This window comes from Gossypium hirsutum, chromosome D06 (genome assembly GCF_007990345.1).
Source record: "Gossypium hirsutum isolate 1008001.06 chromosome D06, Gossypium_hirsutum_v2.1, whole genome shotgun sequence".
In the NCBI taxonomy this organism is placed as follows: domain Eukaryota; kingdom Viridiplantae; phylum Streptophyta; class Magnoliopsida; order Malvales; family Malvaceae; genus Gossypium; species Gossypium hirsutum.
In genome coordinates this window covers 16988268-17000632 of record NC_053442.1, presented here as the reverse complement: position 1 = coordinate 17000632, position 12365 = coordinate 16988268, and the positions used below count along the sequence as shown (strand labels likewise).

The window sequence follows — 12365 nt, the reverse complement described above, 5'->3', positions numbered from 1 at the left end:
AATTTGTTTGTCTTTTAATATATTAACATTATAATATAATATATTATTATAACCTTTATACATAATATAAAAACTATAATTTATAAGCATAATGCGATCCACTATCTTGAATAATGGCCTAATTTCCTATTAAGGACTTCACATTATAAAGACATTAGCAAGTTAGCACTTTACACATTAATTAGTCAATTTCACATTTTATGCGATTAAGTCCTTTTATTAAATTAAGCACACAAACAATAAATTAATTCACGAAATTTTCACACATGTAATTAACATATAATAAACACATGAAATAATATTAAAATATTTTTTAACTCGGACTTGTGGTCCCGAAACCACTATGTCCAATTAGAGTCAAAATCGGGCTGTTACACTTTCTTAGTGGACTTATAGTGTTGTCCATTCCCTCGATGGGTACTCTTGCCCTTCTACATATTTCCATAATTAGATGAGGGAAAATATTCCCTTTCCTAAATCCCTTGCACAATCAACCATGTTCATGTATATCTATGTTCCGATATTTATTTGCTTATTTTAGAGGATCCCATATATTATGACGGCTTGAATTGGCCTAATCTGAGACATTGCTGTGATAGGCCATATTCTTGAGCAGAAAAAATTCATCCACATTTTGTCCCTTAGCATCATTAGTTCCTGGTTGAAGGTTTCAAATATTATCGTTCCCATTCGATATGCCCACATCTTCCATTTTGTTAGGAATCTTAGTGTTTCTTCTGTATTGATATTTTTAAATTCTTTCAGATATGTTTTATAGAGATAATCGTGATAATAATATGGTTTCTCATAAATTTGGCAAATGCCCATCTTAGTTACTGGGACATTAACCCCTTTGACCTTCATGAAAGAGCGCATATCGTAAAATGGTTTGGGTACTTCCCTTTTGTTTTAGTGCTAAATAGAATTCTTGCACTACAGGAATTATTAGGGGTTCTTCGGAAGGTAGAAAAAATTTTGTCCATTCTTTTTCAGTTGCATTCTCCCATATGCCTTTGCAATTCCTCATCAGAGGATAAAATCCCTACTCTTGAATAAAAGTATATGATTGTAATCACTTTCTTGAAACTCAGTGGCTAGGCTTGAAGCACTTGCACTAAAACTTGCCATAGGATAATTTGTCTTTCCTACACCTTAATCTTTGTTGATTGGAAAAAGAGAGTAAATTGCAATTTAGTCTTTGATGATGAAATAGAGTAGCTATGTGTCCTATTTATAATCTAATTCTACTAAATAAACAGTTAAAGAATCAGAATCCTAATATAATTATACTATAAAACGTTAATAGTTATGTTAACTTGGAAAACAGAGTTTACATAGTGTTATCGCAACATCCTTGGGTGATGTCGTGACATCGAGGATAAGGTCCGGAGTAAAAAAAAATCCTTGTTGTAACATTCTATGGTGATGTCGCGACATAGCGACCAGATTTCTTGGTGCCTTGGGGAGTTAACGCCTTGTTTACCTTCTTCATCATCACTTTTTTCGATAATTGACTTCCCCTTAATTCCTGATACATTGCATAGCACGTTACAATGTAAAGTTTTTCATCAAAAACCGAGTTGATTGTCCCTCTAAAATAGTGTTTCACTATTTGACCATTTACAAGGAAACGTTGCCTCTCTTTTCTGATCAGCTCTATTGTTCCATGAGGGGTTACCTGATGTATTGTATATGGACCTTTACATCTTGATTTCAATTTCCCAGGAAATAATTTCAATTAAGAGTTAAATAGTAATACTTTTTGCCCAGGTGCAAATTCCCGCTTTCTGATCTTCGCAACGTGTTGAAGTCTACTCCTTTCTTTATATATTTTAGTATTTTCGTAATCCATGAAATAAAATTCTTCTAATTCTTGGAGTTGAAATAGTCTTTCTTTCTTAGCTAATTCTGGATCTACATTTAACTCCTTAATTTCCCAATATGCTTTCCTTTCTAATTCAATTGGTAAATGGAAATTCTTACCATAGACTAGCTTGTACGGAGACATTCCTAATGAAGTTTTATATGTTGTTTTATATGCCCATTAGGCATCATCTAGCTTAGCCACCCAATCCTTCCGGCTTGGATTTACTGTTTTCTCCAGGATCTATTTTATTTCTTGGTTGGATACCTCTGCTTGTCTTTCCTGTGGATGATATGATGTGGTCATTTTGTGCCTTATGTTGTATTTAGACAAAGTTGCTTTGAACTGCTTGCTACAAAAGTGAGATCCTTCGTCGCTAACCAAAGCTCATGGTGTAACAAACTTGGTGAATATGTTTTTTTCTTAAAAATCTCACAACTGACTTTGTATCATTAGTAGGCAGTGCAACGTCTTCAACCCATTTTGAAACATAGTCAACAGCCAAGAGGGTATAGTAATTTCAAAAAGAACCTTGAAAAGGTCTCATGAAATCAATCCCCCAAACATCAAACACTTCAACTTCAATTATCCCAGTCTGTGGCATTTCGTCTCCTTTTGATATGTTCTCGATTCTCTGACATCTATCACATCCTTATACGAATTCATAAGCATATTTGTTCATAGTGGGCTAGAAAAATCCTTATTGTAATATTTTTAGGCCGTCCTTTTTAAACCAAAATGTCCCCCACAAAGAGATGTGTGGCATCTTTGTAAAATATCATTTATCTCTACCCTGAATAGTTGATTGATGTCTACCCTGAATAATTGCTCACATGCGAAGGTCTTCTTAATCTCTTTCGTATCATCTGCTTGTAGATTGCCCTCAATTCTGGATAAATGATCTACTATTTAATTTTCAGTTCCCTTTCTATCCATAATCTATAAATCAAATTCCTAAAGTAACAAAACTCATCTCATTAATCTGGATTTTGTTCCTTTTTATTTATAACATATTTTAGGGTAGACTGATCAATGTACACATAAACTTGGTTTGCCATTAAATAAGGTCGAAATTTTTCGTAAGTGAACACTGTAGCAACATCTCTTTTTCAGTTGTGGTATAACTACAATACGCTAGATTTAGAATTTTGCTGGCATAGTGAATAGCTCCAAATAAATTATTCTGCTTTTTTTCAAAAACTGCACCTACTACATAATCACTAGCATCCCACATAATAAAAAGGGTTTTAACTAATTTAGAGTGATTATTATATGGGCAGATATGAGTTTGGATTTTATTACCTCCAAAGCTTCAATGCAACTTTGGTCGAAGATGAAAGGTATTTCTTTCTAAAGAAGTTGATTTAAAGGTTTAGAAATGTGAGCAAAATCTTTGATAAATCTTCGATAGAATCCTGCATGGCCTAAAAAACTCTAAGGCTATTCACGTTAGTTGGATATGGAAGGTGTATAATTACCTCAATTTTTGTTTTCTCTACTTTTATACCCTTTCCTGATATTTGTGGCCCTAGGACCAGTCCCTCTTTTACCATAAAATTACATTTTTCCCAATTAGGCACTAGGTTAGTTTCCTCACATCGTTCAACACTTTTTCAAGGTTACCCAAACATTCTTGAAACTACCTTCGATAAATTGAAAAATCATCCATGAAAATGTCCAGACTTTCTTCCAACATATCAGTAAAGATAACAGCCATGCATATCATGAAAGTTGTTGTAGCATTGCATAATCAAAAGGGCATTCTTTTAAAGACATACATGCCGAAATGACACATGAAAGTAGTTTTCTCTTGATCATCAAGGTGAATTGGAATTTGACGATACCCTAAATACCCATCAAGAAAACAATAATAGTCTTTTCCTACTAACCGATCTAGCATTTGGTTAATGAAGGGAAATGGGAAGTGGTCTTTTTTTGTTGCATCGTCCAGTTTCCTGTAATCAATACATACCCTTCAACCAGTAACAGTTCATGTTGGAATAAATTCATTCTTATTGTTCTCAACTGTAGTTAGGCCTCCCTTCTTTGGAACACATTGGGTCGAGCTAACCCATTCACTATCAAAGATAGCATAAACAATACATGTGTTTAACCATTTGATAAATTCCTTTTTACCACTTCCTTCATGGCTGGATTAAGTCTCCACTGAGCATCCACTACATATTTTTCCCTTCCTCTAATATGATCTTGTGTTGACAAAATGTAGGATTGATTCCTTTGATATTAGCAATTGTCCATCCTATCATTTTTTTATGCATCCTTAAGACACTCAGTAGGGTTTCTTCCTATTTTTCATCTAAGCAAGCAGCAATAATTACAGGTAACGTGTTTTTCTCCCCCAGATATCCATACTTCAAGTGCTTCTGTAATGGCTTTAATTCTAACTTAGGGGTTTGATGATGGATGGTACCATTTTTACTAAATTTGGTGTAATTTGCTCTGGCTGTTCCTTACTTTGTCTCCTCCAATCCAGTTAGCTTACCATATTATTATTCTCTTATTCCACATTATCCCCTTCTTCCTCTATTTCTTACCCTGTTAATTTTTATGAATTGTACTCTAGTTGGTTACATTCTTACTTTTTACTTTCTACAGCTTCCAATTCTAGGTTTTCTGTTTCCTGACATTTCTTCCAAGAAAATTCATTAATGCTCTATTTTTCCACAATTTTCATTACCTCCTTCTAATTTTTCGTCCAAATACTTCCCCCTGTCATAATATTAAACTTTCGTTTATTTTGACTATCCAAGTCGTAATAAACATGCTGAATCTAAACCGCAAAATGTATGCCTCAGCCTAGTATAGATATAAGGATTGTTTTGAATCTATCCCATGCTTGCCCCAAAGTTTTAGTAATACTTGCTGTAAATAAAATAATTGTATATAGCTACCTAATACCTTAGTCGTCGGTAATGCTTGATAAAGAAATAGTTCCACAAAATCGGCCCAAGTAGTAATATGTCTGGAGGTAGTGTTTCTACCCACATTTTTGCCTTCCCCTCTAGTGTAAACGGAATCAACAGCAATTTAATAGTCTTTGGTGAATTTTTTGTCTAGCTGACAGTGCTGCATATATGGTCAAATTTCCTCAAGAATGCTATGGATCTTCATAGGTGTAATTAGCAAATCTAACATTACAAGTAATCCAGGTTAATAAAATTGGGTTTAGTTCAAAATGTGTATTATGAATAATAGGTTGAGATATGCTAGGTTGCAACCAATTTGTACCGAATAATGTTCCTAAGGCCTTCATTTTGTGAATGTGTTATACTGTTAGAACAAATCGTATTTACAACTTAAAATTTCCTCATTACTCTTTAAAATGCAAAGAATTAAATTTAATCTAGTGACATTGTCTCCCCAGCAATGGTGCCAACAACTTGACCGCCTCAACATGTACTAACGTCCAAAGTGTGAATACTACAATAAAATAGAGAGTTATGAGGCAGTATTACCAAGTATATGAAGTAGGTGAGTACTCCGAGAATCGTACCCAAGGGAGGCAAGTACTAAATCAATCTTTACCTAAATAATTAAAGATCTATTTAATACTTTAACTCTGTTATAGTACAAAAGTAGAATAAGAAATATGTTTAGAATTTGTAAAATAATAAAATTAAATGAAAAAACAAATTAAAATTGCAAGAGATAGAGATAGATAAAGTGAATCAAATCTGAGGATGGGTGATTAGCTCGCTCTAGTAATCCCAATCAATTGTCGTCGTGGGTTCTTCGTCAATCAACTAGTTGCTACCCTAAAAGGATATTCCAATCTTCCACCAACATAACAAGTCAGCAAGAACTTATTATCTTTCGACCTCACAGTCCATACTGGTTTGGTGGTCAAGGTGTTCACGAATAGGCTATACAAATTTTAGGTTAATTCCCACCTTGATGACTTCTCGGGGTTGTCAAACCTAGGGTTTATTTCGCGTTCTCCCATTCCAAAATAGCTTATCCATTGAATTACCCTACAAAACAGTTAAATGGTCATGCTTCCACTCGCTAGTCCATCATAGAAGGACTAGTTCCTCATGGCTTTCATAAACAACATGGAGTAGATATAATAATTAATCATAATGAATGAGTAGTAGAGAGTTTGAGAAAAGCCTGATTAATATTGATAATGAATGTGAATCCACAAGAGCCGACCTCTTTTACAACTCAGGTCTCTTGAAAGAAAATAAAGAACAAACGAAACAAAACTTTGAAAACCTAAGAAAATGAAATTAAATCTAAAGAGAAAGTCTAAGCTAATGAAATTGTGCCCCAATGTGCGCCATAGAGGTATATTTACAGCCTTCAGGTAGTCATCGTCCTTAGCCCTAGGGTAGTTGAAGTTCCCAAGCTTTAAAGTTCGATTGTGCAAACCAAAACACCCGTACTTCATGTTTTATTCTCATCACAGAGTCAATGTCGTAACACAACAAGACCGGTGTCGTGACGTAGCAACCACCATGTCCCTTTGTAGCCATCTTCAAGGTTATGTCGCGAAACTCTCAGCCTGTGTCACGACATTGAAGGCAGTTTCTCACTTTCTCTATTATGCTTTATATGTTGTGACATAGCATCCAATATTGCCCCGAAATGCCTTCTAATGGTCTCCTACACACTCACAAAGTACGTTAGCTCTTCCTTAAGCCTTATTCGGCCCTTACAATTAATAAAAGACTCGATGTGCACATTTTATTGAATGTAAACAAAACTAAAGAAACTGAATTAAAACATAATGAAAATGTTTTTATTCAAACTCCTTAAATGTGAAAACTAGTTTAATCTGCTACACCGAATCACAACAGATCAATGTCATTATCACACAGCTCCAAGTGGGGACACTTCGAAGGTTCACGTGCTGCAACCAAAGTATTGCAAGTCAGATTTTTTTGGCCAATTCTATTCAAATATGCATATGCCTACGTAAAGAGTTATGATCGATGCTAGAGGGCTGGAAACATCACAAACAGAAAAGAGATACCTCGAACAAACATCATTGAGGTAGAATTATTCGATGTTTGGGGTATTGACTTTCTTGGTCTTTTCCTTCCTTTTTTGGAACAATTATAGATTGGTAGTAGTAGACTACGTGTCTAAGTGGGTTAAGGCCGAGGCATATCCAACAAATAATACCAAGGTTGTAATGAAGTTTTTGCAGAAACATGTCTTCACAAGGTTTGCAACTTCTATAGCTATCATCAGTGATGAAAAAATGGTTAAAATGGTTGCTTGATAAACATGGAGTGAAGCACAAGGTTGCCACAGGTTACCTTCCACAGACAAATGGGCAAGCTAAATTGGCAAACAAAGAGATAAAAGGTATACTCAAAAAGGTAGTTTGTCCAAACCAACGAGACTGGTCCAAAAGACTAGATGATGCTTTATGAGCCTACAGGATAGAATAAAAAACACCTTTAGGGATGTCTCCCTATCGGTTGGTTTTTGGGAAAGTCTATCATTTGCCCTTGGAGTTAAAACATAAAGTTTACTGGGCTCTCCAACAGCTCAACTTGGATCTTAAGCTTGCTAAAGAGAAACGGATGCTTCAACTTAATGAGTTGGAAGCATTACAAATGTTCTCATATGAAAATTTCAAATTATTCAAGGAGAGATTAAAAATATGACATGATAAGCACATCCAAGTCCGAGAATTTGAAGCAGGTCAGTAAGTTTTGTTGTTCAATTCCAGATTAAGGTTCTTTCTAGGTAAGTTAAAATCACGTTGGTCTGGTCCATTCACTATTCATCAAGTTCTCCCATACGAGGTTGTTTAACTTCACAGTAAGGGAGGTAATTTCAGAGTTAACGCTCAGCGCTTGAAAGATTACTAAGGAATAAAATTGAGCTAGATAAAACCTCGTTCATTTTTATCGGATACCTAATTTTTTTTAATTTCTCTTTAAAATAAATGACTTAAATCATATTTTCTAGATTAGTATGTTAAAATAAATTTTGTTTAAGAGATTGAAACTTAAGCGGGACCACTTATAACCTCTCCAATCTTTCTTCGGAATTGATTTTAACATAATCTTCCAAGAAAACATTTCCTAAGTGACAAAATAAAATTTTAATTTGTCAAATAAAAGAGTCGATTTTGATCCAAGTTTTAATTTGCAAATCAAGTTTCAAATTATCTTTAAGTCCAAGTACTTAATTGAATTATATATATAAATAAGAGTTATAATCATTTATGATGTAATTATTAGGAGAATCTAAGTTTATTTAAACCAATTAAATGCGATATGATTTTTCAGATTTGTTAAAGCATTTTTGTTCCATTCAATAACTCATATTTTGCCAAAAATTTTCAATTTCTTTTCTTTCTTCTTTGATGTGTTTTACTTTCCATTTAGAGAATAGGAAATTTGAAAATAACCTACGTGATGGGACCACATTGGGTGATTTTTTTCTCCCTCCAACTCCCATTTCCATCCCATTTTTATTTTAGGTTTATATATATTAATATTTAATTTGATATTAAATCAGATGATATTATTAAATAAATATTTGAAAAATATATTTTCATAAAATTTTTTAGATAATTGAAAATAAATTCAAGTACTAAATTAAATATTAAATTCAAATATCAAATTAGAATAAAAAACTTGTACCAAATTTAACATGGTATGAAATACCATATTAACCTATTTATCATATATGTTTATATTTGAACTCGATCTGCTTCAAATATAATACAGCATTCAACTTCATAATTGATTTCATAATAATTTTTCTGCACTCCTAAAATTTTACAAAATATTTTATGTTTAAACTCTACCATCCCAATTTAAAATTGAATGGATTATAGATTTAATCACTTATATATTATTTGAATTACTTTTAGTCACTAAACTTCAATATGTTATGATATAATTACTAATGTTATCAATTTGTTACATTTTGGAATCTAAGATGTCAACGCTGTAACAGTAAAATGACGTGATACGTTATATCACCATTTCAAGAAACAAACTTGTATTCAAAATAATGATAAACTGTCCGGCATTAGGAATATAACAGTTGAGAAAAATTTAACACAACAATACCGGAAAATTTTAAGTTATCTTTATGTCTCGTAGAAGTCGGGCAGCCATTGAGCCGTATCTTCTTGCGTACCATTCACTAAGCTTCCCATCAGGGAGTCTTGTCACCAAGAGATCATTAACCGAAGAACTACTTTCAGTCTCGTTAACTTGGTCGTCAATTCCCCAATCCGTTTTCTCCTGCTTCTCTATGCTAACAGCACTGTCTGCCGTAAGAGGTGGGGGCTTTAGTCCCATAATGAAGAGTTGAATACTCGGATGCTGGTACTTACTGTCCATCTGCATGAAATAAGTAAGAGTTCCGAAACAAACAAAGTTAGAAGAATATCTTATCCGAGGCTCAAACCTGTCGATAGAATCAAGAATAGAAGAGTTTTGACATGTTTCGCTAGAAAATAAAAAGGGGGGGGGGGCGTCCTTGAATTGGTCATCAGAATACCAATACACATTTATTAACCAAAAATGATCGTGCCGGCTGTTCACAGCAGTGGTCTCTGAGTTGACATCAAGAACGACAGAAAATAAATCTTGTGCGTTTCATTTCACATTCAAAAAGTGGATAAATTGTGTACCTTGGCTTTTGAGACAATCTTCACTTCAAAGAAATTTTTCCAGGTCAGAAGCATCTGCTCATGGACACTAGTAGATCGGATCTCATGACCCAACTAAACAGAACGTTTAAAGCAACAATGAGTTCCATCGCTGAATAAATCAATTTCAAACGGAAAATCAGAAAAGGTATCATACCATAATTGTGGTTTTGGGGCCTGATAATGCGATTATTGTCTGCAATAAAGGTCCCACGAGATGCTCCGCGTAAACCTTAAAAGGCAAAATCAGTACACCACATTTGCAACTATTCCACAAAAAGCGTTACGTTACTACAAGAATATATGCATCTGGAGAACTTACAACATCTGTACCAATAACGTAGTCAAATGGTGGACCAACAGCTTTTATATGATCTTCATTTCCCCAGTCCAACTCCGCGACCTTAATTGATCCAAATGAATCTAAAATAATCATGCTACCAATGTGAGATAGAGTACAACCTGTCATTAATTTCTGCAATAGCATTGCTAGGTAATTGTCAAATAATTCCGCTATTACTTAAGCCAAATTGTTCAGTCAAGATTTGTTATGGCACATTGGTGGGCAAAAGAAAATATATATATGAAAAATGAATCGTGTAAACTAAATTAGAAGAGCTGAAAAAAGGGCACCTGAACAAGAATTCATCTGCAATATCCTTGAAGTATTGCGTTCTACATTTCTCCTCAACAATGGCACAACCTCGATTTGGTCTGTAGAAACTACATCACATCCCAGCAATGCCATTCCTGGAAATCACAGTGGAGTCAGATTCAGCACGGTCCGAACAAATAATGCAGAATCATAAAGGACCTCCCCTATAAATATAACCTGACCATGAGTGTTAAATGTACAGAATTAAAAACTCACCAAACCCCGCTACTCCACAACCTGCTCCAAGTTCAATAACGCGCTTTCCTTTAAGTTTAGACGGGCAAAACCTTCCCTTTCTGCAATTCTTCTCCTAAACAATGAAAGAATTTTTTACCATGAATTTCAATACAGAAGAATAGTTGGAAAAATTTTCAAAATACCTTTTGTGGTGTAAAACCGTGAGACTTTCGGGTCAAAACAAGCAAAACCTTATAAACTGGGTACAATTTTTCACAATTGGTACTAGATCTATATCGCCAACATGAAATGTGAAAGCTAAGTGCTGTACCATCGGAAATATGGGTGTATTTAACTATCAACATCAACTTAAACTCAACTCAAAAAAAGGCCTCAGCATCAACAACTTGAATATCACTAACATAGTTAAAGAGCCACAATAAAGACTAAAATGAATACCAGAAATTTGGCAAACACCATTGATGTGTCCCAAACTGTTGTTCCTAAATGTTTGGAATTAGGATCCTGCCACAATTGTAGGAGACAATAAGATAACAACAACTAAAAACCTGTAAAAAGGAACAAAGAAGTACTGCACAAGAGAAAAGAAGAAAAATTACCTGAGAGAAGTGTAGTTGATGACCCAATACTTCAAAAGTAATTACGGATGTACTTGGAGAATTCAACCTAACACAAAACATTAACTCTATATTTAAAAATTAAAAAAACACCCAAAATTTCTTTTCATTGCAACAGAATGCAGGAAACTAATGATGAATGGTTTTTTCACCTTTCAGCCTCCATTTGATCGACGATAAGCAAAATTCCAAGACTCGAACTTTTAACTCAAGACAATCTAAAACTTCCAAATGCTTGTTATTAACTATATTAATTCTTGAATCCTTGATTACCGTGTGAATCAAAGTTCCTTTCTTTCTGGGTGCGTGAGATTTTGAGTTTCAGACTGCTATGCAATGAAAATCGTAAGCCTTTCCCCTTTTACTCCATGGTTATGGATGGGGTTGGCTGGCTTTGTTTTAGCCAATCCCAGGCTAAATCAGCCCACTCATTCAACTAAGAAACAATTTGGGTTCCTTATGGCCCATGGATTTTGTGATCTACCAGCCTATAGCTTTACTTTGTCACTAAAACAAAAGTAATTGCAGCATATGTTCACAAATTATAATCTTGATTTTATAATGATTTTTAAACTTCAAAAAAAATTTAATTTATTTATAAAGCATATTCAAAATTTATGAATCAAATTTTAAATGCATGCCCTTATCGCATAATTTAAATTTTAAAGATAATTTTTAAGATAAAATAAAATATGAAGTTCGCATTTCATATCACAACTCGAGCTTCTTATGATTTGAGCTTGGTTATACCTCAACGCTATGATCTAATAGAATTTATTTTTCTTTTGCCCATTCTATTTCTATACGCAAAATATAGCAATAGATAAGATAGGTATCTACTAGAGGTGCTCATGGGCCGGGCCCATAAAAAATTCTGCCCGGGCCTGGCCCGGCCCGGCCCGAAATATAGGCCTGAAATTTTGCCCAAACTCGGCCCGAGAAAAAAATCATAAGCCCGAGCTTGACCCGGCCCGGCCCATTTTTTAATAAATACCAAAAATTTATTTTAAAAATTAAAAAAAGTATTTTTAAAATATTTTAAAAATATTTTAAAATTAAAAAAAATTAAAAAGTATTTTAAAAATATTTTAAAATTAAAAAATTTAAAAAATAAATATATTTATTATATCGGGCCGGGCCGGGCCGGGCCGGGCCCGGGCTAAAAAAGTGGTGCTCGAGGCCCTGTCCGTTTTCTAAACGGGCCTCATTTTTTTGCCCAAGCCCATATTTCGGGCCTATATTTTTGCCCAAACCCTCCCATATTTCGGGCAGGCCGCCCGGCCCATGAGCACCTCTAGTATCTACCATTGCTAAACAAAACATTCAATTACCACATTAATATAATCATATAATTTGAGTCGCATGCATTTAAGTATCGTGCTA

General features: G+C 34.2%; 1 protein-coding gene across 1 annotated transcript; it reads right to left on the bottom strand.

Moving 5' to 3' along the window:
- Window positions 1–8837: 8837 nt before the first annotated feature.
- On the bottom strand, window positions 8838–11446 carry LOC107900986 (protein N-lysine methyltransferase METTL21A). The gene is made up of 9 exons (XM_016826797.2): window positions 11135–11446; window positions 10965–11031; window positions 10804–10869; window positions 10384–10477; window positions 10146–10262; window positions 9835–9935; window positions 9670–9744; window positions 9495–9587; window positions 8838–9201 (listed from the first exon to the last, which is right to left on the bottom strand). The coding sequence occupies exons 1-9, from the start codon at window positions 11146–11148 to the stop codon at window positions 8935–8937; spliced, it is 894 nt and encodes a 297-aa protein (XP_016682286.1). The 5' UTR covers window positions 11149–11446; the 3' UTR covers window positions 8838–8934.
- Window positions 11447–12365: the final 919 nt, after the last annotated feature.